This window comes from Pelecanus crispus, chromosome 2 (genome assembly GCF_030463565.1).
Source record: "Pelecanus crispus isolate bPelCri1 chromosome 2, bPelCri1.pri, whole genome shotgun sequence".
NCBI classification, from domain to species: Eukaryota; Metazoa; Chordata; class Aves; order Pelecaniformes; family Pelecanidae; genus Pelecanus; species Pelecanus crispus.
In genome coordinates this window covers 40,834,350-40,857,999 of record NC_134644.1, presented here as the reverse complement: position 1 = coordinate 40,857,999, position 23,650 = coordinate 40,834,350, and the positions used below count along the sequence as shown (strand labels likewise).

The 23,650-nt window shown below is 38.4% G+C and overlaps 1 protein-coding gene across 1 annotated transcript in view; it reads right to left on the bottom strand.

The window, feature by feature from the left end:
• Nucleotides 1-23,650, bottom strand: part of PLCL2 (phospholipase C like 2) — a 46,998-nt gene that overhangs the window by 12,303 nt on the left and 11,045 nt on the right. The window contains exon 3 of the mRNA XM_075704814.1: nt 10,649-10,724. Coding sequence (XP_075560929.1) covers nt 10,649-10,724 — 76 coding nt within the window. The remainder of the gene's footprint in view (nt 1-10,648; nt 10,725-23,650) is intronic.

Here is a 23,650-nt window from a genome sequence, read left to right as displayed (position 1 = left end):
CATGAAGATTAGGTAGGATGTGTGTTCTTCTTGTCCTCAGATGGAATTTCCTGGTTTTTAATTTGTGCCCATTCCACAAACATTTTTATCTATAATGAAGTTACTATTCATTGTTATCTTGAGCCAGAAAGCTCCGTTCTAAAAGTTCTTTTTCATTAGAGATGTCAACTTTACTAAAATCCTTATTTACATACAATCGTTGAGGTTGGAAGGCACCTCTGGAGATCGTCTAGTCCTTGCTCAAAGCACGGTTAGGTAGAGCAGATTGCCCAGGACTGTGTCCAGTTGGCTGTTCAATAGCACCAAGAAGCGAGACTCTGCAACCTCTCTGGGCAACCTCTTCCAGTGTTTGACCACCCAAGATCCCCACTGAGCCTCCTCTGCTCCAAGCTGAACAGTCCCAGCTCCCTCAGCCTCTCCTCCTATGAAAGATGCTCCAGTCCCTTAACTCTCTTTGTGGCCCTGCACTGGACAGTAAGTCCATCTCTTTCTTGTACTGGAAAGCCCCAAACTGAACTGAACACTCCAGCTGTCACCTCACCAATGCCAAGTAGAGGGGAAGGACCGACTCCCTCGGTCTTCTGGCGATGCACTTGCTCAGGTATGTTCAACTTGTTGTCCATCAGGACACCCAGGCCCTTTTCTCTGAAGCTGCTTGCCAGCCAGTCAGCCTCCAGCCTACACTGGGGTGTGCATGGGGTCATTCCTCTCCAGGTACAGGACTCAGCACTTCCCTTCGCTGAACTTCATGAGGTTCCTGGCACCCCACTTAAGTCTACAGCTTATCAAAGTTCCTCTGAGTAGCAGCACAACCATCTGCTGTATCCAACCACCTCCATGTTTTGTACCTTCTGTCAACTTGCTGAGGATGTGCTCTGTGCCCCGTCATCCGGGTGATAAATGAAGATGTTTAATCAGTAGTAGCTCCAGTATCAACCCCTGGGGCACACCACTGGTGACTGTCCTCCAGATGGACTTCATGCTGCCGATCACAATGCTTTGAGCCTGGCTGGTCAGCTAGTTTTCAGCCCCCCTCACTGCCCACTTCTCTGGCCTCTACTTCCTTCCTTCGTTTCTCTCTGAAGATGTTGCGAGAGGCAGTGTTGAAAGCCTCAGTAAAATCAAAATAAAAAACATCCACTGCCGTCCCCTCCTCTGTCAAGCCACTCACCACCTCATTGTAGAAGGCTGTCAGGTTGGTTAACTCTGATTTCCCCTTTGCAAACCCATGCTGACTTTTCCCAATCACCTTCTTGTCCTTCATGTGTTTGGAAATGGTTTCCAAGTGGATTTACTCCTACCTTCCCACGGATTGAAGTGGGGCTGACTGGCTTGCTCCTACTTTTGACCCTTCTTGAACTTGTTAAATTGTGGTAACTCTACCACCTATGTCAGTGTGATGAGGTTTCAACTTCCTTACTTGATTCTCTTCTGAGTTTCTGCTTGTGGAATATCAGGGCACTTAGTTTGCCTAAACTGCATTAAGAAGGCTGGTCACCCCTATTCCTCTGGAAGTAAGGGCTAGTTGACAGAAGCCATACAATTTCCTAAGTGCTTGTAAAATAAAAACACTTCCATCTTTCATAATCTGATTTATCTTCCATGTTAAGGGCCAGCTTTTCAGTGAAACATTCATCCCAACTATTGTAGTCATGTAAATACAGTTACATATGTAACAAGATAGCAACAGCATGATTCAACAGCAGGTTTTAAAACTGAACAAAATACTACCAACAATTTTTCCCAGTCATAATCAAAGATTTCACAGCATATCCTTCTCCACTGCAGTACACTTATTTTTTTTAAGCTTTATCATAAGCAGTTCTTCAGTATTTCCTAATATTAGTTTTCCTCCCTCATTGCAGAATCACTTGCTGGTTCCCCAGTGAATGCTGATTAGTTTAGTTTGAATTTTACTATTGTCTCAGCTTTTCCTTCTCTCTCAGACCTTCTCTCCCACCCCTGGAATGTATTAGATGGCTTTAACACTTCATCCCTCCTGGGAATACCTTACCATTGAAGATGCTCTTCTGAGATTTTATGTACAATTCTTTTCACCCATTTTCAGTAACTTCAAACAGCATGGGGAAAAGAGAAGTGCTATAAAGTTATCAATGCAATAGGAACCCTTCATCATGCGAGGACACTAATAAAATTTTGCTTGGTTAGTCTAGCAAAAAGAAAACCAAAAGAGGAGCAATTGCTCTCTAGACACACATCAGTCAGGTAAGACCTTGGACATCAAAGAGTCATCATTTCAGCTAAAGGACAATATTAGAATGAACATCCATCAGTAAAATTGGAATTTATGCAAAATTTATAACTATTGTAGATGTGATTCTGTAAGCAGCCTTGAAAAGGAGAAAATTACTCAAATAAAAAACTCATATTCATTTTAAAATTGAGCTTGATATATTCAATTTCCAAAAATTGTACCTGGGAGTAGACTTCAGGACCTACCAGTCCTGTGTTTCCTCAAGCAGCTGTGTGATGAATCCTCTAAATAATATTACATGGCAGACCTCAAATCTGCTATAATTTATGCTCAGCATATTGTGATGGAGTGTTTATGTCCATAAACTGAACAAGAACTGATATGACAGTATAGAGACTGGGGTGTCTTATTGCTATGACATAATGCAATAACAAAAATCTCTTTCCTAAATAAAACATACAAGGCAATACAACAGTCTTCATGGGCTGCTAAGAATTCTGCGCTATCACTTGTCAGAATAACTTCCAGATTAGAACCTTAGCTTTATTTTATAGCCTGGATTTTTTAATCAGTATTTTAATTGTTACAAATATGTTCAGAAGATACAAAACCTTAAAAGTATGTGAGCTTATAATATTTATGTTATTCTTTTGCTGATGCTTGAAATGCTGCCCTGAATATTGGATATGTTGGCTTTGTAGTGCCACCATTGTACCTTCAGGAAAAAACGTTTTATTTGTGGATATATTTCAGAAACAACATTGTAGATACTATTAAAAGTTACTAATTTCCAACTATATTTAGCTTGGAAAAAATCGCTTCTTAATTTCTTCAAAATGAAATAACCTCATATGAAATTCAGTATCCTTAATTACTAACTAGAAATGACACCTATTGAAAGTCAGTTAGCAATTCCTCCTACTACTGGGCTTTCACTATAGTTCCAAGGTACTAGACTGAAGATATTGATTAAAATGTGACATATAAAGCAGCATTAAGTGATTCTGCTATTTTTAAACTACTGAAGATGCATATATTAAAAAAGCAAGTAGCCTTAAGTCAATGAGCTCAATGTAAGTCAATGTATTTATATTTTTGCTTTTGTACTGTACCATACACATATATCTGTTGGAAAACTCTCATGTTAACTACATGGTTATTAAAATCAAGATGTGAAGAGAGACCGAAACATGGAGAATCGGAGTGCATGCGTGTAAGGCAGGAGTTCAGACCGTTTGGAACTCTGCAATTTGTTTGCTTTTGTAAGAGTTACTATCACAAAGCCCTGGCATACAACTTAAGTTGATAGGAAAAAAATTCACACCTTTTCTTTAACTGAGAGTTTAGATACTAATTTTCAAGGAATCCTTAGCAAAACAGTCAGCACAACACTTGCTATACTGTATTTCTAAAGCCAAATTTCTACTTGACATACTCGTTTGTTGTCTTTGATGAAAGCTTTCTTGCCGAGAGCATGATTTACAACCTAGCCAAGACATGACTACACAGCAGGTGGGCTCCTCCTGGTATAGGTTTTTTCTCTTAACAAAGAACTTTATCAATGAAATAGCACAATGGTAAAACTTTGGCAATAAATGTATATACTGAGTAGGCCTACTATGAAATGGGCAGCAAACAACGTTTGTCTATACCTATATAAAAGACACACTGATTATACTGCAGGTAAGCATTTAACTTCAGTCAAGCCAAATGTATTTTATTTCATTCTTGGTAGAGAATTTTGATTTAAAAGCAAACTTTTCAGAAACAAATTTTTAAATACTTTTCAAGAGAGTAATAAGTAAGTAATAAAAATGAAATAAAGTTTAAATATTTTTAAAATGGAAGGAAAATACCATACAGCTCTTGATTAGGTTACCACATATTGCAGCTCAATTACTATGTACACTCATCACGAATCTTACAAAGTTCTGTATTTCTGAATAATTTGCACACAGATTTGTTCTTTACAAGAAAAAAGAAATCCAAGAAAGCACTTTATACATTAAAATATTTCTTCCTACACTCTGTAGGTTAAATGGTAATATAGGAAAGGAAAGAATTCTAGGAAAGAGTTTATGCTGTAAGTACTCATTTCCACATATAAATATTTCATCTGCACATACAACTGGCACACTTAGCCACATCTTTGAAAGCTGGGGCTTTAATTTTTTACAGCATTAAATTTGTTTCTTAATATTTTTATTTCAGATTATATTCCTTCAACACTCAGGTATTTCAGCCTCTCAAACAATTTCCTCTTAAAACAAAGTTTATTAGAAAAGTGATTGGGAAAGGAGCCTGACTACCAGATCACCTCAACAACAAATCAAGGAAGTCATGTTAGAGAAGCAACAGAAGTCACTATACTTGTAAATTCTCGCATATTTTGCTTACAGAACACTTTACACAAAGATTTAAAATGTACCTTAATAAATAATACTTAGAGCACCTCTGTATTATCTTAAGTATCACTACTAACTTGAGAAACTGAGTCTTAACAGGAACAAGGATGAGATCCTCAAGTACTTCCAAGCACCTACTTCCCACTGAATTCACCCAAAACATTTTATGTCATAACTAGAGAATCAGAATTTCTTTGCAGACTCTGAGTGTGCTGTGCTTCAGCTTCAAGAAGCTCCAGGTCTGAATTATTTGCATTCAAAATACTTAGATTAATACTTGACAAAATAATGCATTAAGTAAATTAGTTGTTCAGTATTTTTTCATTATTTCAATTTCTTTGGCAATGTGCAGGATCTCCACAGTAACTGGAAATGTTCCCAAGACACAGACAGCCTCTACTTAGATGGTTAAAAATACATTTTGGTGCCTGTTGCCCTTTGATTCTTTAAAAGCAGCAAAGACAAATTCTATGCCTGACATAACCTTCTTATCCCAACATCCTAAACAACAATGGCATCATAGCCTGCTGAAAGCCATCCTCTCTGAAAGGACTGTATTAGTACTTAGTCTTCCAATCCAGACTCATACAGTTCCATACACAATCACAGTAATTCAGTTGTCAACATAAGACAATTTCTTTAATGCTGGGGAACCACTTATAACATAAGATGGTCACCAACTTCTTTATGAACCACTATCAGAAGAGATTCAAAGTCGTTGCAGCACCAAGCTTACAGTTGCGAAGTTACAAAGAGGACATCTGTGACATTTGGCCTTCATTTAACTAAAAGTCGGTTACTTCCAGGGGTTGAGTAACCAGCTCCACCTTCCTCAAACACTTTCAAGAACACTCCTATGTAACATTAATCTTCTAGACACCAAAGTCAACAAAATGCATATCAAGCTACAAAACACATAAAATCCACACACCAACACTTTTTGTGTACCTCCAAAACAGCAGTCCTACAAAATACACAGAAAACCAGGCCTTCACATTTTAAAACATTTGCTCTGAAAAGAAGATTCTTGGTATTTCACCCCCAAGGTAGGGAAAACTTTGATCCACAAGGACAGTCCTCCAGGCAGTCAGACTACATTTCTGAACGTGGGTGAAATTAAGCAACTACCATGTATGAGAATTAATTAATCCTGTCAATAAAGGGCAGAAACACAGAGCTATGAAGGCAGAGGATTTTTTCCACAAACTGCTGTTTCCATCTTTTATTTATCAGCCTTGATCCTCAAGAGAGACCAATGAAAGTCTAAGGAAAAAAGATCCTGATTTTACTGAATGCTAGAAAACAGACTTAATAAAGACATTGACTTATGGCACGTTATAATTTCTCCCAGTCTCCAGATCCTGCTAAGCCAACGTTGTTTCACTGGAAATAGTAATGACTATCTCTTTCGCTTCCACAGCAATGTAACTTCCCCTTTCTTTAATATCACTTTCTGCTCCGTAGAAGTTGGGTACCTTTTTCTTTCAGATTGCCTGATTAACACAATTAGTTAAACCCAGAGCCATTTCCCCAACATGTAACTGTTACTGTTGGTAGCTATTGTTTAAAATATGAAGGGGAATGTGTATCTGAAAGCCTGTTCAACTTTTCAGCGCTTCAGCTAATAACACGTTACAAAATTTGTCTTTTGACCATACCGATTATAACGCTTTACTAACTCTGCTTTTTTTTAAACCCTGTCTATGGCTAGTAAAAGAAACAGCTCAGTAAACATGTTGCTTTGCTGAAAAGCTTAAGCAGTAACAGTGGGGAACTGAGAGTAAGAGCTATTTGAACAGAATTGATTACATTAATTTTCAACTGCAAGAAGTATTTGCAGTGCTTGTATGGCCATCATCCTAATCTTTTTCTGCATGCAGCTCAGACATAACTTTTTCCCAATGGATATTGTTGTGCACTGTGTTTATCTTTGACAGCATCCAGAATAGCTGGATATTCCCTTTCTGAAAACTGTATCCTGTTTCTGACAGTGGTGAAGAACTGCTTTGGAGTACATTTTAGCAAATGTACTCATTTTACGTCTTTTACTACTTGCATTATTTCATAAACTAAGTCCCTGCTGTTTTAGTCACTGTACAGATGGAATAAATAAGACAGTGTCTGCTCCAACAACTTAGAATCGAAGTATGAGGTAAAAAGAGAACAGATGGATAAAGGAAGAGTGGGGAGTACAAGGAAGCAATGAAAACTATTTTGGTTAAGGTGGTAGGAGGGCATGTGTCAATCTAGCTATAGTTGTGGGATAATTTTAAAAACCAGTTCAAAGGAAGTAGCCTGGTGGATGTTTACAGTGAGCCTGTGGGACAACATGATAGAACGCATGACGATGGCTGACAATCTATCAGGCAGTGGAAACTCTTGCTACCAAATGAGCAAACACAAGAAAAGTGAAAGCAGCTCAGTCTTGATGTACAAAAAGGAAAAAGTAGAGAAATTAATATAGGAACAAACATCATCAAAACAGCAGCCGGGAAAATGACATACATAAAGCAAAACTATAATGGTCAAACTGAGAGAAAAGGATAGTGTAGCTGAGGTCCCAGACGATAAGAACCTGAACAAAGAGTTCTGGCTGCACAGATGACTACGGAAGGTTATACTTCTAAAACCAGACAGAAAAAAAGTGATATGAATTATCAGCACATAGTGCTGGAATGCGTATTTATGTATGATATTAGAAGCAAACTGGCACTGTTAGAACTGTATACAATAACTTCGTTTCCTGAATTAAAACAGAAAACTTAGAGACCATTTCTTGTAGGTATTGTCAAGGCTACTTTTTCCCCTACATACATTAATTTAGTCTTACTGATGTTACATTTCACACGTTGTTTTATAATTCTCAGTGTCACAAGATCCTCCTTACTGTTTCACAGTCATATCTACATTTGATCATGTTCAATAATTGTCACCAGCAAACTGTATTCCCTCATTATTTGCCCCCCAATCATTTAATGAATACTTGGAACATCACATGTCCTTTTGAGCTCCCACTGCTGAACACCAAAAGGAATTCCTAAGCTGTGGTTCTCTCTTTTAACCAGTGATGAGCTCAGGCAGTATTCAAATTATAAAGCAAAAGAATGCAAGATTCAAAGGAGCAGTAAAAGAATGATGGGAGTTGGGAGCAAAGGAGGCTAGGGATGGGTAAGGTGACCTGGACATTCAAATTCTTTACTCTAGAGAAGATACAGGGGAGCTTTAGGTCTTTAACAGATTAAGGGGATGGACTGGATTGTCTTTAAATTCCCTTTAGCACCTACATTCTATTTTCTTACAGGTTCTTTAGCTGGTTTAATAGCAACAAAATAAATGGCACTGCAATCATTTTGAAGTTATGCAGACCTTTTTCTCAATTCTGTTAAAGAATAAGAAGTACAGTGGGAACCAAAGCAATATTATGTTCCCGTATCATTTCATTAGTTAATGTATCTAAAATGCTTTCAATAACTATTTAATTAAGCACAGAATGTGTTGAGCTGAAATTAATATGTTGACATAAAGAAAACAAATACTTTTTTTCATGTGGTTTAATTTTAAGAAACCAAAATGAGGAGGGAAGTTTACAGTTACATATTCTTATGAGAATATTAATAGCAAAGAACCTGAATTCTGAAAAGAGCCATCTCAAGAATTCTATCTTTGCTTATTCAATAGGCCATCAACCTAAGTAAGAAATAACACTGCATTTATTTTAAAACTAGTTCTGAATTTTAAAGGAGGCCAAAAGTCTTACTATTAAACTCAAGTTAGAAAATGGTTTAATACAGTGAGTCAACTTTGCCTGTTTAACAGATTTCTCTTATAAGCCTGTTCATGGCAACAAGAATTTACTGCTTATTGGCAGCTTGAGTATTTCTTCTTACTTTAGCAGCTTTTTCACTCTTTGAGCCACAGAACAAAAAAGCCTAGACATGGGCATAATTGTGCTTTTTCCTTATCAAGAAACTACATAGGAAAACATATACTCTTTTACTCGGAATTAAACAGAGTAGCATCTACTGAGATCATGAGATCAATTAGTCATAAGAAAATCATCAAAACCCATTGATATTAAAAGGTAGTTCAATTCAGCTCATTCATCTTAAGAAGTACCTTGACCCTGCGGGGCTAAAGCTGCCCTAAATAGCAGGATCTATTACATAATCCATACTTAGGCTTATGTCACCATGCTGGAGGTTTCTCATTTAAATGAGATCAAAATCTCTCCACTATTTAGCATGGGCTTTAAGTCTTTAGCATTCTTAAACAAAGGATTCTTGGACCCAGCTGCACTTCATGTAAAATAAGGTTGTAAGACTCGAGAAAATCAGACATATTCAAGTTTACTGGAATCCGTATGAGCTAGTAGAAAGCAATTTTTTCTGAAGGGCAACAATTCTAAAATATGAGGTAAAAGAGGCAATTAGCTTTTGCCTTACCTCTAACGAAGGATCTAAACTGCTTGAAACACTGATGAAGCGAAAAAAATATGGCACACTATCACCACAAAAATGGGAGATGACTCAAGAAGTAAGCGTACAAGTCTACAAGACAATGTCCTTATGGCAGCATGATATATTTTGAGTTTGGCATTGTAGATAAATCCCTGCATCTACCAACAAGATATGTGAAACAATATTTTGCCACTCATGGTATTCATGATTATTTATGTTTGACAGCTTGAAGTAAATAGGACAAATTAGAATTTTCAAGTATTTTGACAGTTCTGTAGTTTGACTAAATTTAGTTCACAGAGTTTGAGGAATGCGTGCTGTGAACAAAGGGGAGAACTAGAAATTCAGAGTGGGTAAGCCTTCCTGCTGCTGATCTGAGTTGAAAGACACTGCTAACAGAAAAGAGTTTGTAAAGGAAGGGTGAGGGTGGAAGAGCATTATTTTTTTCCTTTCCAGGAAAAAGAGAACGAATAAAAGAGACTGAAATTTACAGGAGAGCAGAGAAGCAGATCACAGAATGGAAGAAAATCATGGAAGATGGATGGGAGCTGCAGGATGCTGAATATCAGATAGATAAAAATGTATATAAAAAGGTTTTGTCCCTATTGAGTCACGCAAGACATGGTTGTAGACAATTTGACTGTCTCTCTGGCAGACTTCCTGTTTCTGATGCAAAATGCAATGCATCATTACTCTGAGCAAATTGATAACATTGTTTAAAAAATACTTAAGAAAAGAAAACAAGTATGGTTAAACAACAAGGTCAGACATGCTATTCAAATTAAGAAGGAAACCTTCAAAACTCAATCCTGTCCAAATGAGAAAACCATTACAATGTATCAGGTGAAAAAGGGCAATTTGTGAAGGGATTAAGAACTATCTATACAATCTGTTTCAAATCTATATCAGAAACAGAAAAACCTTCAGAGAATCTGTGGGACCAATAGGTCATAACAAAGTTTAAAAAAAGACTTTTTGCATCCATGTGGTTTGAAAATCCTGACACAGAAGATGTAATTGTCTGCAAAACCGGTTTTACTCTGAATAGATAAAATAGTAACAAATCAGCAGAACCAGAGGTTATCCACCCAACAGATCTAGAGAAATGCAGGGATGAAATATATGAACTACTGTCATGTAATTATCAGAAGGCAAGGTACTTCACCAAGGCTCTTGAAGGCATTAGGCTACCATGACAAAAGAGGAAAAGTTCTCACGTAGTAAAAGAGGACATAGGAGTAAATGGTTAAAAAATTTCATTGTGAAGGAAGATCATTCTCTTTCTTTCCTGTAATCCTATGTTTGCATTTGTGGAAATGACTATATTGACAAGCTACTGTCCATATATAAAATGCTCACAATTTCCAAAGTCAAGATGTAATTCTGTGGATCTTTGATTTCTATAATTTGAAATGTCCTTTTCACTGTTACTGTTTTGTTGTTGTTGTTGGTTGGTTGTTGGGGGGTTTTTTTGTTATGGTTTAATAAATAAACTTGATTAAAAATGTTGGAAAATAAAGAAAGATGCAGTAAGTTCTTTATAATATTTTTAAAAAACAGCTTGTACTTACCTGCTTTCTGACACTGTACTATCTTCTCATATAAGCTATCTGTATTTTCAACTAGAGTTCTGATAGTCTGAATCATCTGTAGAGAAAATAAATTAAAACATATAGAAATATCAGTAAAATTCAGTTTTTACTGAAATTTTTTATCTGTAAAAGATGCTTAAATTTGAACTCAAATCCATAATCTAATATTTGTTGTTAACATAATGAATACATTCATTTTCCCAGTCATGACCAGGCAGAGAATTGTTCTAAATGTAGCATAAAGACATAAAAAAATACAATGGTTTTGGGCTGGGATCTGTGAATATTGAAGCAAAATGTCTACTCCATAATTCATCGCCTATCAAAGCAAGTGGAAATTATACAACTCTTTACCAGGTAATTCATTTTTGGAGGCTTGGGTGAGATAACCTGGATGCAGGTTTCCTCTTCCTCACTCACTCTGACATTCAGGATGATGACGTGACTGCTCACCACCCAGTGCTTCCTTTTTCCTATGGATCATCCCATTGCTTTTCCAGATTTGTTCCTCTACATTTTCCCTTTTTGTGGCTTGACCTGTACATATGTATGAGACCACAATCTATGGAGGAAAACAAATCACTCGAGGCTGGTACTGGAGGATAAGTGTCATGGTTTAACCCCAGTCAGCAACTAAGCACCACACAGCTGCTTGCTCACCCTCCCCCCCACCCCCAGTGGATGGGGGAGAGAATTGGGGAAAAAAAAAGAAGTAAAACCCCTGGGTTGAGATAAAGACAGTCTAATAATAAATATACAAAATAAGTGATGCACAATGCAATTGCTCACCACCCACTGACCGATGCCCAGCCGGTCCCCAAGCAGCAATCGCTGCCCCCCAGCCAACTCCCCCCAGTTTATATACTGAGCATGACGTCATATGGTATGGAATAGCCCTTTGGTCACTTTGAGTCAGGTGTCCTGGCTGTGCCCCATCGCAGCTTCTTGTGCACCTGGCAGGGCATGGGAAGCTGAAAAGTCCTTGACTAGTGTAAGCACTACTTAGCAACGACTAAAATATCAGTGTGTTATCAGCATTATTCTCATGTTAAATCTAAAACACAGCACTATAACAGCTACTAGAAAGAAAATTAACTCTATCCCAGCCAAAACCAGGACAATAAGGAAAATAAATTATTCCTTTATCTGATCTGTCTAAACAAAAAGCCTTTCATGGAAGCTCAGCTGAAAGCACACCAAATAAGATGGAACTGTGCAGATTTTTCATCCTAGGGTATGTATTGGGAAGTAACAACTTTGCTTCACACCTTACCCAGTGACGTCTCTGGTATCCACTCAAGCAGACAGATTTCTTGCCACTACAACAATGACTAACGTTTGACATGTTACTTATGTGGGTATTCATGTGGAACTTTCTTCTCCTTAGGAGACCACAATTGCTGTTGTGAGCAGGAAAGTTCCATGTTACAGGAAGAAAACCCCAAACCTGTCTAACACTCTTCCTCAGAGAAATATTACTTTAAGAGGCATGACTATGGTAGTCCTTCCTCACATATATTAGAAGGAGCCTTCTCCACTTGAGTGACATTGAGGCTGTTTTTCTGAACATTGCTCTAAGTGAGGCATAAACCAATTTGGAGAAGCAGGCAAGTAAGCCTCAGATTTTTGACCATGGCAAGTGTGAAAGCAAGTGACAAGGAAGAACATCTGCATAGGTGTAAACTACTCTGCAGACTTCTATTATTTTCAGCTACACAAAAATCTGGTTTAAGCAAATGACAAAGCATTTAAAAGTAATTCTAGTTCTGTTTCTATTATTTCAATTTAAAATTATAAAGAAAATGATGCAAACCCCCAAATTTTTAGTTTATGCTACATATAAACAACATGTGAACATGCAACTTCAGGGTACGTGGAAGTCATCATACTGGGTCATTTAACTTAACCTTCACATCCTGATTAATCTGTATTTAATTTCAAAGTATCTATTTATCCTGATTTACATTATGTCAGTTTTAAAAAAAATAAATGCAAATTACAATAAATGAGGAAAAAATAACAACTTGATCAGGTTGTTAAACTGCAAGTGAAATAATTTAGCTTGCCCATTTTTAAGTGGACTGTTCTTTGAATATAAATATTAATATTCACTCAAGCAAAAACCACCTATAAATAGAATTATGCCGATTACTATTAGGTGTAAGAAATTGAAGACAGCTATTTTAAAGAGAAGCATACTTAAATAAGAGAATACTATATTTCACCCAGATAGGATTCTTTAGGGAGCACTGCAAACTGACTATTACTGATTCGTTAAGGAGAAAGCTGTACTTCACTCTGCTTCATTAGTATTTGGTCCTTAAAACAGTATTCAGAAATTGAAGTGAAGCCACTACAAATTTTCTTGAAAGGCAAGGATTTTACCTGTTTCAATATGTATGTCATGTAACACATTTGCTTCTGTAATGCACTTAAATGAAGGGAACCAAAACACAGCTGACTTCATTCGCAAATATACTTCCAATAACTGATGTTATTTTCCCAACTAGCTGAAAGGATACTGTAAAGCATCCTATATTGAGCTTCTGCTGCATTGAAAATCACCTTGAAAAATGAAATGCTGAGCACTTACTGCTCTTGTTTTGTCAGGATGCTAATACACAATAATAAGGACTGCAGTAGGAATCTCTGTTAATAAGAATCCTTTCACCTGAGAACCCTTTTGACTGAAGTTCATAAAAGAGAGAGACCAATTGTGCTGCCTATTTAAGGTATTTGTTCTGGAGGAACTGTAAGAAATACAGCAACTGCCCTATGTGAGTTTATTCTGTGTTCCTGACCCCATGTGTGTAACAGTGTAACTTCTAAGTCATCTCAGTTAGGTCCTATTCCAAACATGGAACATCTCTATCTGCTGTGTTGCCTTCATACAATACATTCTATATGCATATCAGATAATTTAGAAGTAGTGGAGAACAAGTCTCAGCAGATTAGAAAACTTATTGAGACATTGAACTGATTTTCAGAAATAAGATAATTCAAAGATGAATAAAAATGCTTACATCACTGCTGCTTTGTTTACTTTCTGTATTGACAAAGCAAGAAAGTTGTACTAGTTCTGCAGATGAAAGGAAATGAAACTAATCACTGTATTAGTGCTCTTTCATCAGGGCAAGGCTAACATTGAAGAAGAATTTATAAAAATGTGTGCAGACTTAATATTTCAGTTTTGGTATGGAAAGTTGCTTTGGATTAATACTCTCAGATCAAAAGCAATGCCCTCTTTGAACTTTTGAAGAAAAATGTCAATGCATTTCATGTGACAGAAACGATCCTAGTATCAATTTTTATATTACCAAGGCCAGTAACACTTACTTTCTTTATCTTTGGTCTCTAAAATACATACAAAGCTGTATTTGAGATTAACAGCACCACTAAGCAAAATTGGCTGAGCTAGCAATAATTCAGGGGGTGATTGCCACAATAAATATTATGCTACACCCCAATTTTGTGGACGTCCTTCACTAAGGAAATAATGGAGCAGTATGCCATGTACATGAGTAGGTGTCACCTGTTAGTCGTGTTTGATTAATAAAGTAATAGTATTAGTTCATTATAATTTTATTCTTACATTGCTCTTCAACATGCAGTCACCTTTTAGTACGTATTCAGCTATTTGTTCAATGACTATTATGGAGTGTTTGAACATACAAATTCTTTTTGGTGTTCAAGCCAAAATTGTAACATCATGAAAACATTCATGTAGATATTAACAGAGACTGAAAGACTTTTGGTAGACACAACATATGGAACAACTGAATATAAATGGTTATACTTAAACAGAAAATTAGCCTTATCCAAATGATACTTTTATGCATGTGTGTGCTGGGTATAAAAGCGAAGTAGAAAACACCGAGTAAGCAGGAGCTTCAGTGTGAAAAACAGTGTGTCTGCAGCAGAACGGGAAATCAAATTCTCAAGGCAAATTAGTTGTGGAAATTGAGGAGAAAGACCAAGTAGAGTCTAGTATATATTAGACTAGTCTATACTGAACAAGCCAATCAATAAGCAGGTATTTGCTAACCACAGCCAACTTTGAGAATATTATCAGTGACAAAACTGGAAAGAGAAATGCAAACAAACTTAAGAAGGAACAACCAGTTACCAGCTGATCATTAAAAATTTACTGCAAATTACCCATGCCTATTCTAAAAAAAGAAAAGATATTATATGAAATTTAGTAGCTATACTTTCTAGCAAGTCTTTTACAATATTAATTCCTATCTCTAGCCTATGCTGCTTTTTTCTGGAAGTAAAGGTTCAAAATACCCAACAAATCTATTTTAAATACAGAATGTGTAACACTTGCTGGAATTGCTTCAACTCTCCCTTCAGTTCCTGCACCCCCACCCCACCCCAATCTTAGTATGACCAGAGAACTGCTCTAGTACTCACTACATACTGGACTATCTTCCTCTTTGTTTTTTCTTTTTGGTCAATGGAAAAAGTAAAACGGTACGCTTTATCAGCCTTGAAGTCACCACATTTTTGCAGAGGCCAGGCTGACAGTTTGATCTATTCGTCAAATTCTTATTTGTTAAATCATGCAACCATTTTACCTAGTTATCAGAAAAACTGTCAGTAATTCTAAGAAAAGGACAACCGTCAAGAAAGATGTAAAAAAATATTTAAATTATTCTTAAGGGGTTTTAGAAATAAAAGCTACATGATTTGCCAGAGTTCTCAGTGAGGATTAAAGACCTGTATTATTATATATTGTCTCTGCCTTAAAAAGCATGACGACGATAGTTAGAAATCAAAACAATACTTGCTTCAAACTGATGGAACTGTGTTGCTAAGAGTACCATTCAGCATTTATGTGACAGTGTCTTAACAAACCAAATGAAGAAGTCATACACTTAAAAATACATCTATCCTTTCTCAGCAAAATAGAACTCTCTCATTAAAAGAGACAGTTACAGAAAATTAAAAATATACATGTATACACTACCCATTAGGCTTATTTTTATGTCGCAAAGCTTTAGTAAGTCCGTTCCCGTTGCTGTGTTATGAAAGAGGTGAGTGCTAACACTGTGTATGTGTAAGTGCTCACACATATGTACACATGCATGTATTTGAGACCATTAATTCGATTTCAGCTGAATTTGAATAAGTGAAGATCATTTCTACGAGGCTCATGAAGACAGGTCTTCTGATAGAAGACAGAACATCCTGTTTATGCCCCAAACTTAGGCAGAAGATGTACATTGAGCTCAATCCTAAATATTTTAAACGTCACATTTAACAAAGAATACAGACCTTGAGAAAGAAATCTTTAAAAACCACCAGGATTTATTAATTCCTCTGCATGTGGAGCTGGTTGGTAGCATACCAAGAGACATCAGCTGCCTTTTAAAATGGAAAAAACAGCCAATGATAAACTGTGTCTGGCTGATGAAACTCAGAGAAAATACCTTCACTGACAGAGTTGCAACACCAAGGATGAACTTTATTTTTAGCAAAAATAGTAAAGCACACTACACATTTACATTTTGAAATCTGTGAATATGTGTTGCCAATACTGTTAGACCTACATTCTAACAGTAAAACTGAAACCATACTTACAGTAGGTATAAACCAAATCTTTATTAAAATGGCTCTTTCCACAAAATGCTGTTCAGATTCTTCTTTTGTCTCTAATCTCAGCATATTAGATACACTTCTGAGACCACAAACTACACCATTTCTGAAAACAGTTTAGTATTCAGTGGCAAAACCGGTGCTTTTAACAGTAGTAATAAAAATGTAATTTGCATTTTCCAGACATTTTATTAAGTCCAGAATAGTACAAATAGCACCAATAGCAAATAGCACTTCATAAAAAGGAAAACCAAACACAGGCCATCCTAAACTGCAATATATAAACTGCTAACAGTACCTGCACCATTTCAAAAGATGTGTGTGACCCAGGGAGGATCCAAAGTTGCTACCACTGCCCGAGGCAACAAAAGCAAGGAAAGGAACTCTGATAGGGATGGTATATAAACACTTTGTATTGGTTTTGCATGGCCACGTTTTGGTAGCAGGGGGCACTACAGGGGTGGCTTCTGTGAGAAGCTGCTAGAAGCTTCCCCCATGTCCGATAGAGCCAATGCCAGCCGGCTCCAAGCGATAGTGGTAGTGCCTCTGGGATAACGTATTTAAGAAGCTGGGGGGGGGGGGGGGGGGGAAGAACCCAAGGTGACACAAACTGCAGCCAAAGAGAGTGAGAATATGTGAGAGGAACAGCTCTGCAGACACCAAGGTCAGTGAAGAAGGAGGGGGAGGAGGTGCTCCAGGCACCAGAGCAGAGATTCCCCTGCAGCCCGTGGTGAAGACCATGGTGAGGCAGGCTGTGCCCCTGCAGCCCATGGAGGTCCACGGTGGAGCAGATATCCACCTGCAGCCCGTGCAGGACCCCACGCCAGAGCAGGTGGGTGTGCCCAAAGGAGTCTGTGACCCCGTGGGAAGCCCACGCTGGAGCAGGCTCCTGGCAGGACCTGTGGACCCATGGAGAGAGGAGCCCAGGCTGGAGCAGGTTTGCTGGCAGCACTTGTGACCCCGTGGGGGACCCACGCTGGAGCAGCCTGCTCCTGAAGGACTGCAGCCCTTGGAAGGGACCCACGCTGGAGCAGTTCCTGAAGAACTGCAGCCCGTGGGAAGGACTCACGTTGGAGAAGTTGGTGGAGAACTGTCTCCCGTGGGAGGGACACCATGCTGGAGCAGGGGAAGAGTGTGAGGAGTAAGCAGTGATAAAAACCTTACACCTACCACCCTTGAGACCGCTAGCACCACTAGATCACTGCTACTCCTTTTCAAGAGTAAAGGGACCTCAAGTTCAAACAGGAGTAATACACAGCAAAGAAATATGTTGAAGTGATTGTAAAGCAGCACCTTAGCAGAACAGAAAATATACCTTTCTCTGTCCCAAGTTCAAGTTACAGTCTTCCAGAAGACTTCTTAGCAGAGCTTTAATATACCTGAAGAATCCCTTGTTAACTTGCATGGAAAAAGATAACTGAAAAAAGATAGCTGAACACTTTTCAGAGATTACGACTTTCTGATGACTACTGCTGACAAGTGATGAGACAGGAAAAAACCTGCAAAGGCCCCAGCAGACTACATCTTTATTACTTTTCTCCCATTTTTCTTCAAATCCCAGAGACATTTTAGAAATTAACACAGAAAGACCACAGCCAGTCAATGAGTTGAGTAATCCACATAAAGCAGGTATTCATTGGCAATAAATACACTAAGTCTTGTTTAACAACAATTTCATCAAATGCAGAGACATGTATGTGGGATGTACCCATGAGTCCTGAGGGGTGGATTAATGCCATTGCAAGGCAACTCTCAGTTATCTTTGAAAGGTCATGGCAATCAGAGGACGTTCCTGAGGACTGGAAGAAAGCAAATTTCACTCCTATCTACAAGAAGAGTAATAAGGAGGACCAATGAACTACAGGCTAGTCAGCTTCACTTCAATCCCTGGGAAGGTAAGAGTAAATCCACTTGGAAACCATTTCCAAACACATGAAGGACAAGAAGGTGATTGGGAAAAGTCAGCATGGGTTATACAAAGGGGAAATCAGAGTTAACCAACCTGACAGCCTTCTACAATGAGGTGGTGAGTGGCTTGACAGAGGAGGGGACGGCAGTGGATGTTTTTTATTTTGATTTTACTGAGGCTTTCAACACTGCCTCTCGCAACATCTTCAGAGAGAAACGAAGGAAGGAAGTAGAGGCCAGAGAAGTGGGCAGTGAGGGGGGCTGAAAACTAGCTGACCAGCCAGGCTCAAAGCATTGTGATCGGCAGCATGAAGTCCATCTGGAGGACAGTCACCAGTGGTGTGCCCCAGGGGTTGATACTGGAGCTACTACTGATTAAACATCTTCATTTATCACCCGGATGACGGGGCACAGAGCACATCCTCAGCAAGTTGACAGAAGGTACAAAACATGGAGGTGGTTGGATACAGCAGATGGTTGTGCTGCTACTCAGAGGAACTTTGATAAGCTGTAGACTTAAGTGGGGTGCCAGGAACCTCATGAAGTTCAGCGAAGGGAAGTGCTGAGTCCTGTACCTGGAGAGGAATGACCCCATGCACACCCCAGTGTAGGCTGGAGGCTGACTGGCTGGCAAGCAGCTTCAGAGAAAAGGGCCTGGGTGTCCTGATGGACAACAAGTTGAACATACCTGAGCAAGTGCATCGCCAGAAGACCGAGGGAGTCGGTCCTTCCCCTCTACTTGGCATTGGTGAGGTGACAGCTGGAGTGTTCAGTTCAGTTTGGGGCTTTCCAGTACAAGAAAGAGATGGACTTACTGTCCAGTGCAGGGCCACAAAGAGAGTTAAGGGACTGGAGCATCTTTCATAGGAGGAGAGGCTGAGGGAGCTGGGACTGTTCAGCTTGGAGCAGAGGAGGCTCAGTGGGGATCTTGGGTGGTCAAACACTGGAAGAGGTTGCCCAGAGAGGTTGCAGAGTCTCGCTTCTTGGTGCTATTGAACAGCCAACTGGACACAGTCCTGGGCAATCTGCTCTACCTAACCGTGCTTTGAGCAAGGACTAGACGATCTCCAGAGGTGCCTTCCAACCTCAACGATTGTATGTAAATAAGGATTTTAGTAAAGTTGACATCTCTAATGAAAAAAACCACCTTTTAGAACGGAGCTTTCTGGCTCAAGATAACAATGAATAGTAACTTCATTATAGATAAAAATCAGCTGTGGTTTTGTGCAGGCAGTCCAGCGCTGCTCTATACTGAAGAACAACTGACCTTTCTACTTCCAAGTATAGTCCAAAGCACCAAGATAAGAAAACAAAGCTGCTAACTGCTACTTCTGTACACACAGAGGACTCCTCACATCAGACTAAGTTTGCTCCAAAGCAGTAAGTTTTTTTGTAAACATATTGTCTAAATGAGAAATTATTTCTCAAACTACAAAGAAAATAAATTTAGCACAGAAACACAGAGTCATTGTGGTTGGAAGGGACCTTGGGAGGTCATCTGGTCCAACTCCCCCTGCTCAAGTAGGGCCACCTAGAAGCAGGCTGCCCAGGCTCCATGTCCAGATGGCTTTTGAGTATCTCCAAGGGTGGAGACTCTACAACCTCCCTGGGCAACCTGTGCCAGCGCTCAGTCACCCTCACAGTGAAAAAGTGTTTCCTGATGTTCATACAGAGCCTCCTCTGTTTCATTTTGTGCCTCTTCTCCTGTCACTGAGCACCACTGAAAAGAGCTTGGCTCTGTCATCTTTGCACCTTCCCTTCAGGCATTTATACACGTTCATGAGATCCCCCTGAGACTTCTGTCTTCCAGGCCAAACAGCCCCAGCTGTCCCAGCCTCTCCTCATAGCAGAGATGCTCCAGTCCCTTCATCACCTTCGTGGCCCTTTGTTGGACTCTCTCCAGTATGTCCATGCCTCTTCTTGTACTGGGGAGCCTAGGACTGGACACACTACTCCAGGTGTGGCCTCACCAGTGCTGAATAGAGGGGAAGGATCACCTCCCTTGACCATAACATATATCATATAATATGATATCATTATGTTTCCCTTCAGATTTTAAAACACTGTCCTCTTTGAGACAAATGCAGAGGAAATTTCCGTTATGCTTCCTGAACTCACTGGCGTATTATGATATAAATGTAATACTGTACCTAATTGACAGTGGCAGTATATCCCCGTAAGTGGGAGAAACATAGGAACAGACTCATGGTTTCACTTTTTCAGCCTTCCTTTCCTCTCTCACCTCTTTTTGAGATGTTTTATATTCTAGGAAACAAAAATGTGGAACGGGTTTTTTTGTATTCAGAGAGAAGCAAGCTGAGATTATGCCATAATGCAGTGCAGGAGCATAAGACATGAAATGCACTTACGAAAACTAATTCTTGTAGGCCCAAGAAAAAATAGGACATCATCTGTTCTTAATTCTGCAGTATCCCAAAATGAATTAGATTTCCACAGTTCAAGAAAATTTACCAAAGGAACAAACAGTCCACAAGTTCCCCATTAAAAAGTCTTATGTTCTTTCTTAATTCCTCATGAGTAAAGTATTTGAGAAAGACTAGGTTGAAGACAATAATCAGCAGCTCTCTTCTAAACTATGCACACAATGACATTGAACTCTCTTAAATCCAACAGTCTTTTCTCCTTGTTTTCCTGACACTCTGGCTGTTACAGCAAAACGATTTTCATCATTTTTAAACTAAAGCTGATAGAATGAAAACACTATGTAAAAAGTGGACAATAAGGAAGTACATATATATGAAAGGAAAATATCTTGTATCTGTAATGAGAAGCAGAAATTTATCATCCTTGTAAAAAAATTAATAGGTAGTGTTATTTTTTAAACTAAAACCATCAGTAACAGTTCCAATAACGCAATTTTTTCACACAGGAGTCAAAAGGACAAACAGAAGATCAAGAATTTACTGAGAAAGAGAACTACTATAGGAAATATGGAGTACATTTAAGAGAAGTTGCTATGCATCTGACCTATTTTTATGCTCTTCCATAATCATTCCATTGGACTACATTAGAAACAGGGCAGTAAGCTAGATGAACTGCTCTTCCTAAGTAGTCGTATTATTTTATGCTCTTATGAATACTGTGAGTCAGCCATCAGCGGTAATGGGATTAGTGAGAGGATACAAAAAGCTTCACTGTTCATGCTCTTAACAAAAAATGAAGAAATCTTGACTTCCCAGTAGCATCACGTTGTCATTATCAGAGCTTTTCAATCAATGTAAAACAGCCCATACTTTACAACATTTGGCACTGGAGTCTGAATATCCAAAATTAGACGTTTGTTTCTGCCCTTTTGGACTGAAAAGCCCAACATAAGCTGAGGTCATCATCTGCAGCTCTGTTTTTGGAAGCATAATTGCAACCTTCAGTTTAGAATGACTTTCCTGTTATAAAACAGGAAAATAAAAACTGATAATAAGCAACATAACTCTTTTTGAAGAAACTCCCCAAGCTATTCACTATATTTTCCATCAATACTGTGTTTTCCATGAGTTTTTGTGATAGACTAACAACTAGACAACCAGTAACTATTTAAATTCATCTCAAAAACCAGGATCTACAATTACTATAATTTATTAAACATGGTAAAAACCATTACCTGGGCTACCTGCAATATTAAATTGCAATGAATGATGTACGTTTTCACTTAGATCTCTTCACCACTGAACGGTATCCATTTATAACCTAAATAAAGACAGTTCTAACGCTGCAGAGACTTGATAATGAACGTAAACATACTGTACAAACCCAGAGGCAATACTGGAAATAGTGAGACAGTGTGTGTTACCGGTATTTAAATACTGCACTTATATTGTGAACTCTGAAACTTCCTGTTTTAACACACATTATAACAATCTACCACTAAGACTGAGAAAGTTGTTTAAACTCTAAGCACCCACATACCTCACAACCTTGATGATCTTTGCAAATCTGGGGGCATCGTTAAGTCACACATCTTCAAGAGCACTTAGCTATTTTAACTACATCAAAGTTGTTGGAACTATACCTACCATCTCTAATCCACTTACTGGAAAAACACATCCTAATGCAAAAATCAACAGAATCAACTGTCTTGCACAGTTCGTTTCCTGTTGGAACATCAGGTTAAGTTCAACATTTACTCCAGCTATCAGAGAAGAGCTAAAGATGTTAAAAGGCTAAAACTTTAATAGTAACTTAATTTCAACACAGAAAATCCAACCAGACTAATATTCTATGTCTACAAGCTTCTTGACTTCAAAGAACTCAAGAGATTAACGAGCCCTTCACTTTATAAAAGCTGTACTGACTCTTCCCCAACATGACATATTTCTCCATGTTTCCTCTAATTTTCTTCTTCAAAACAGTTTCTACCCATTTTCACAGTACAGATGTCAGCCTGTCTGATCTGTAATTTCATGATCTTCCCCGGAAACCTCTTAAAACGCTGGCACCGCACTAACAACTTTGATAGTCAGTTTTAAGTGAGAGGATACACACCACAATTAGCAGTTTGGATACATCAACTCTTGAGATCTTTCAGAACCCTTGAATCAGTATCACCTCTTTCTGGTAATTTTTTTCTCAGGCATTTCGCCTTGCCTGTATAATATCTTCTATTGGCATTTCAGTTAGGAGATGAAATCTCCAATGAGTCCTTCATAAAGAAGGGTTTCATGTGAAACCTTAATCTCCACAGGTAAATGGATGCAAAAACTAATTTAGTGTTGTGGCTTTATTTCTTTTCCTGGGTCTTTCTTTTATACTTTGATCAACTAGTGGTCATACACACTCTTTGACAGGCTTCCTGTTTCTGGTATTTTCAGAAAAGAAGTTACTTCTATTTTTAAGTCTGTGCAGGTTCTTATTAAATTCTTCACTGTCGGCTTTCTTCTATCTTTTATTTAACCATGACAGGGTTAAATATCTATCCTATCTTCCTCATTTACACATGACTTCAGCTTTTTGGAAGATGCCGCCTTCTTTTGAACAGCACCTCCTCTTTTTTGTCCTCCTCAAGTGTTTTTTGATAAATGGTACAAATTTACTTCAAGTTCCCTGTGTGGTATCTTTAGAGTGTCTATGATGTCTGTTCTTTTGACTACTTCTCTTACCTTTTTGTTTTAATAAGGTTCCTTATTCTTATGTAGTTATGCTCCTAAGCATAAAAGCAAGGAATAATAGCTTTTCAATCTTCTGTGCAAAGACTAAGTTCTTTGCTTTATAAACCAGATAATGCTAAGAGTTTAACTGCAACATGGAACACCCATGGAGCTGGACTCCAGAAGACATGGGCTGAAGAACAACATTCTGAACCAATGAGGAAACAGAACACAGCTATCACAGTCTATGCCAGTCACGTATGCCTCAGAAAAGGCACCAGATGGAGAAATCTGGATTTTCTTCCAGTGCACAAAGCAGATAGTAGTCAGACGCTATCATGTGATTTAAAAACACACGAGATGCAAAGAC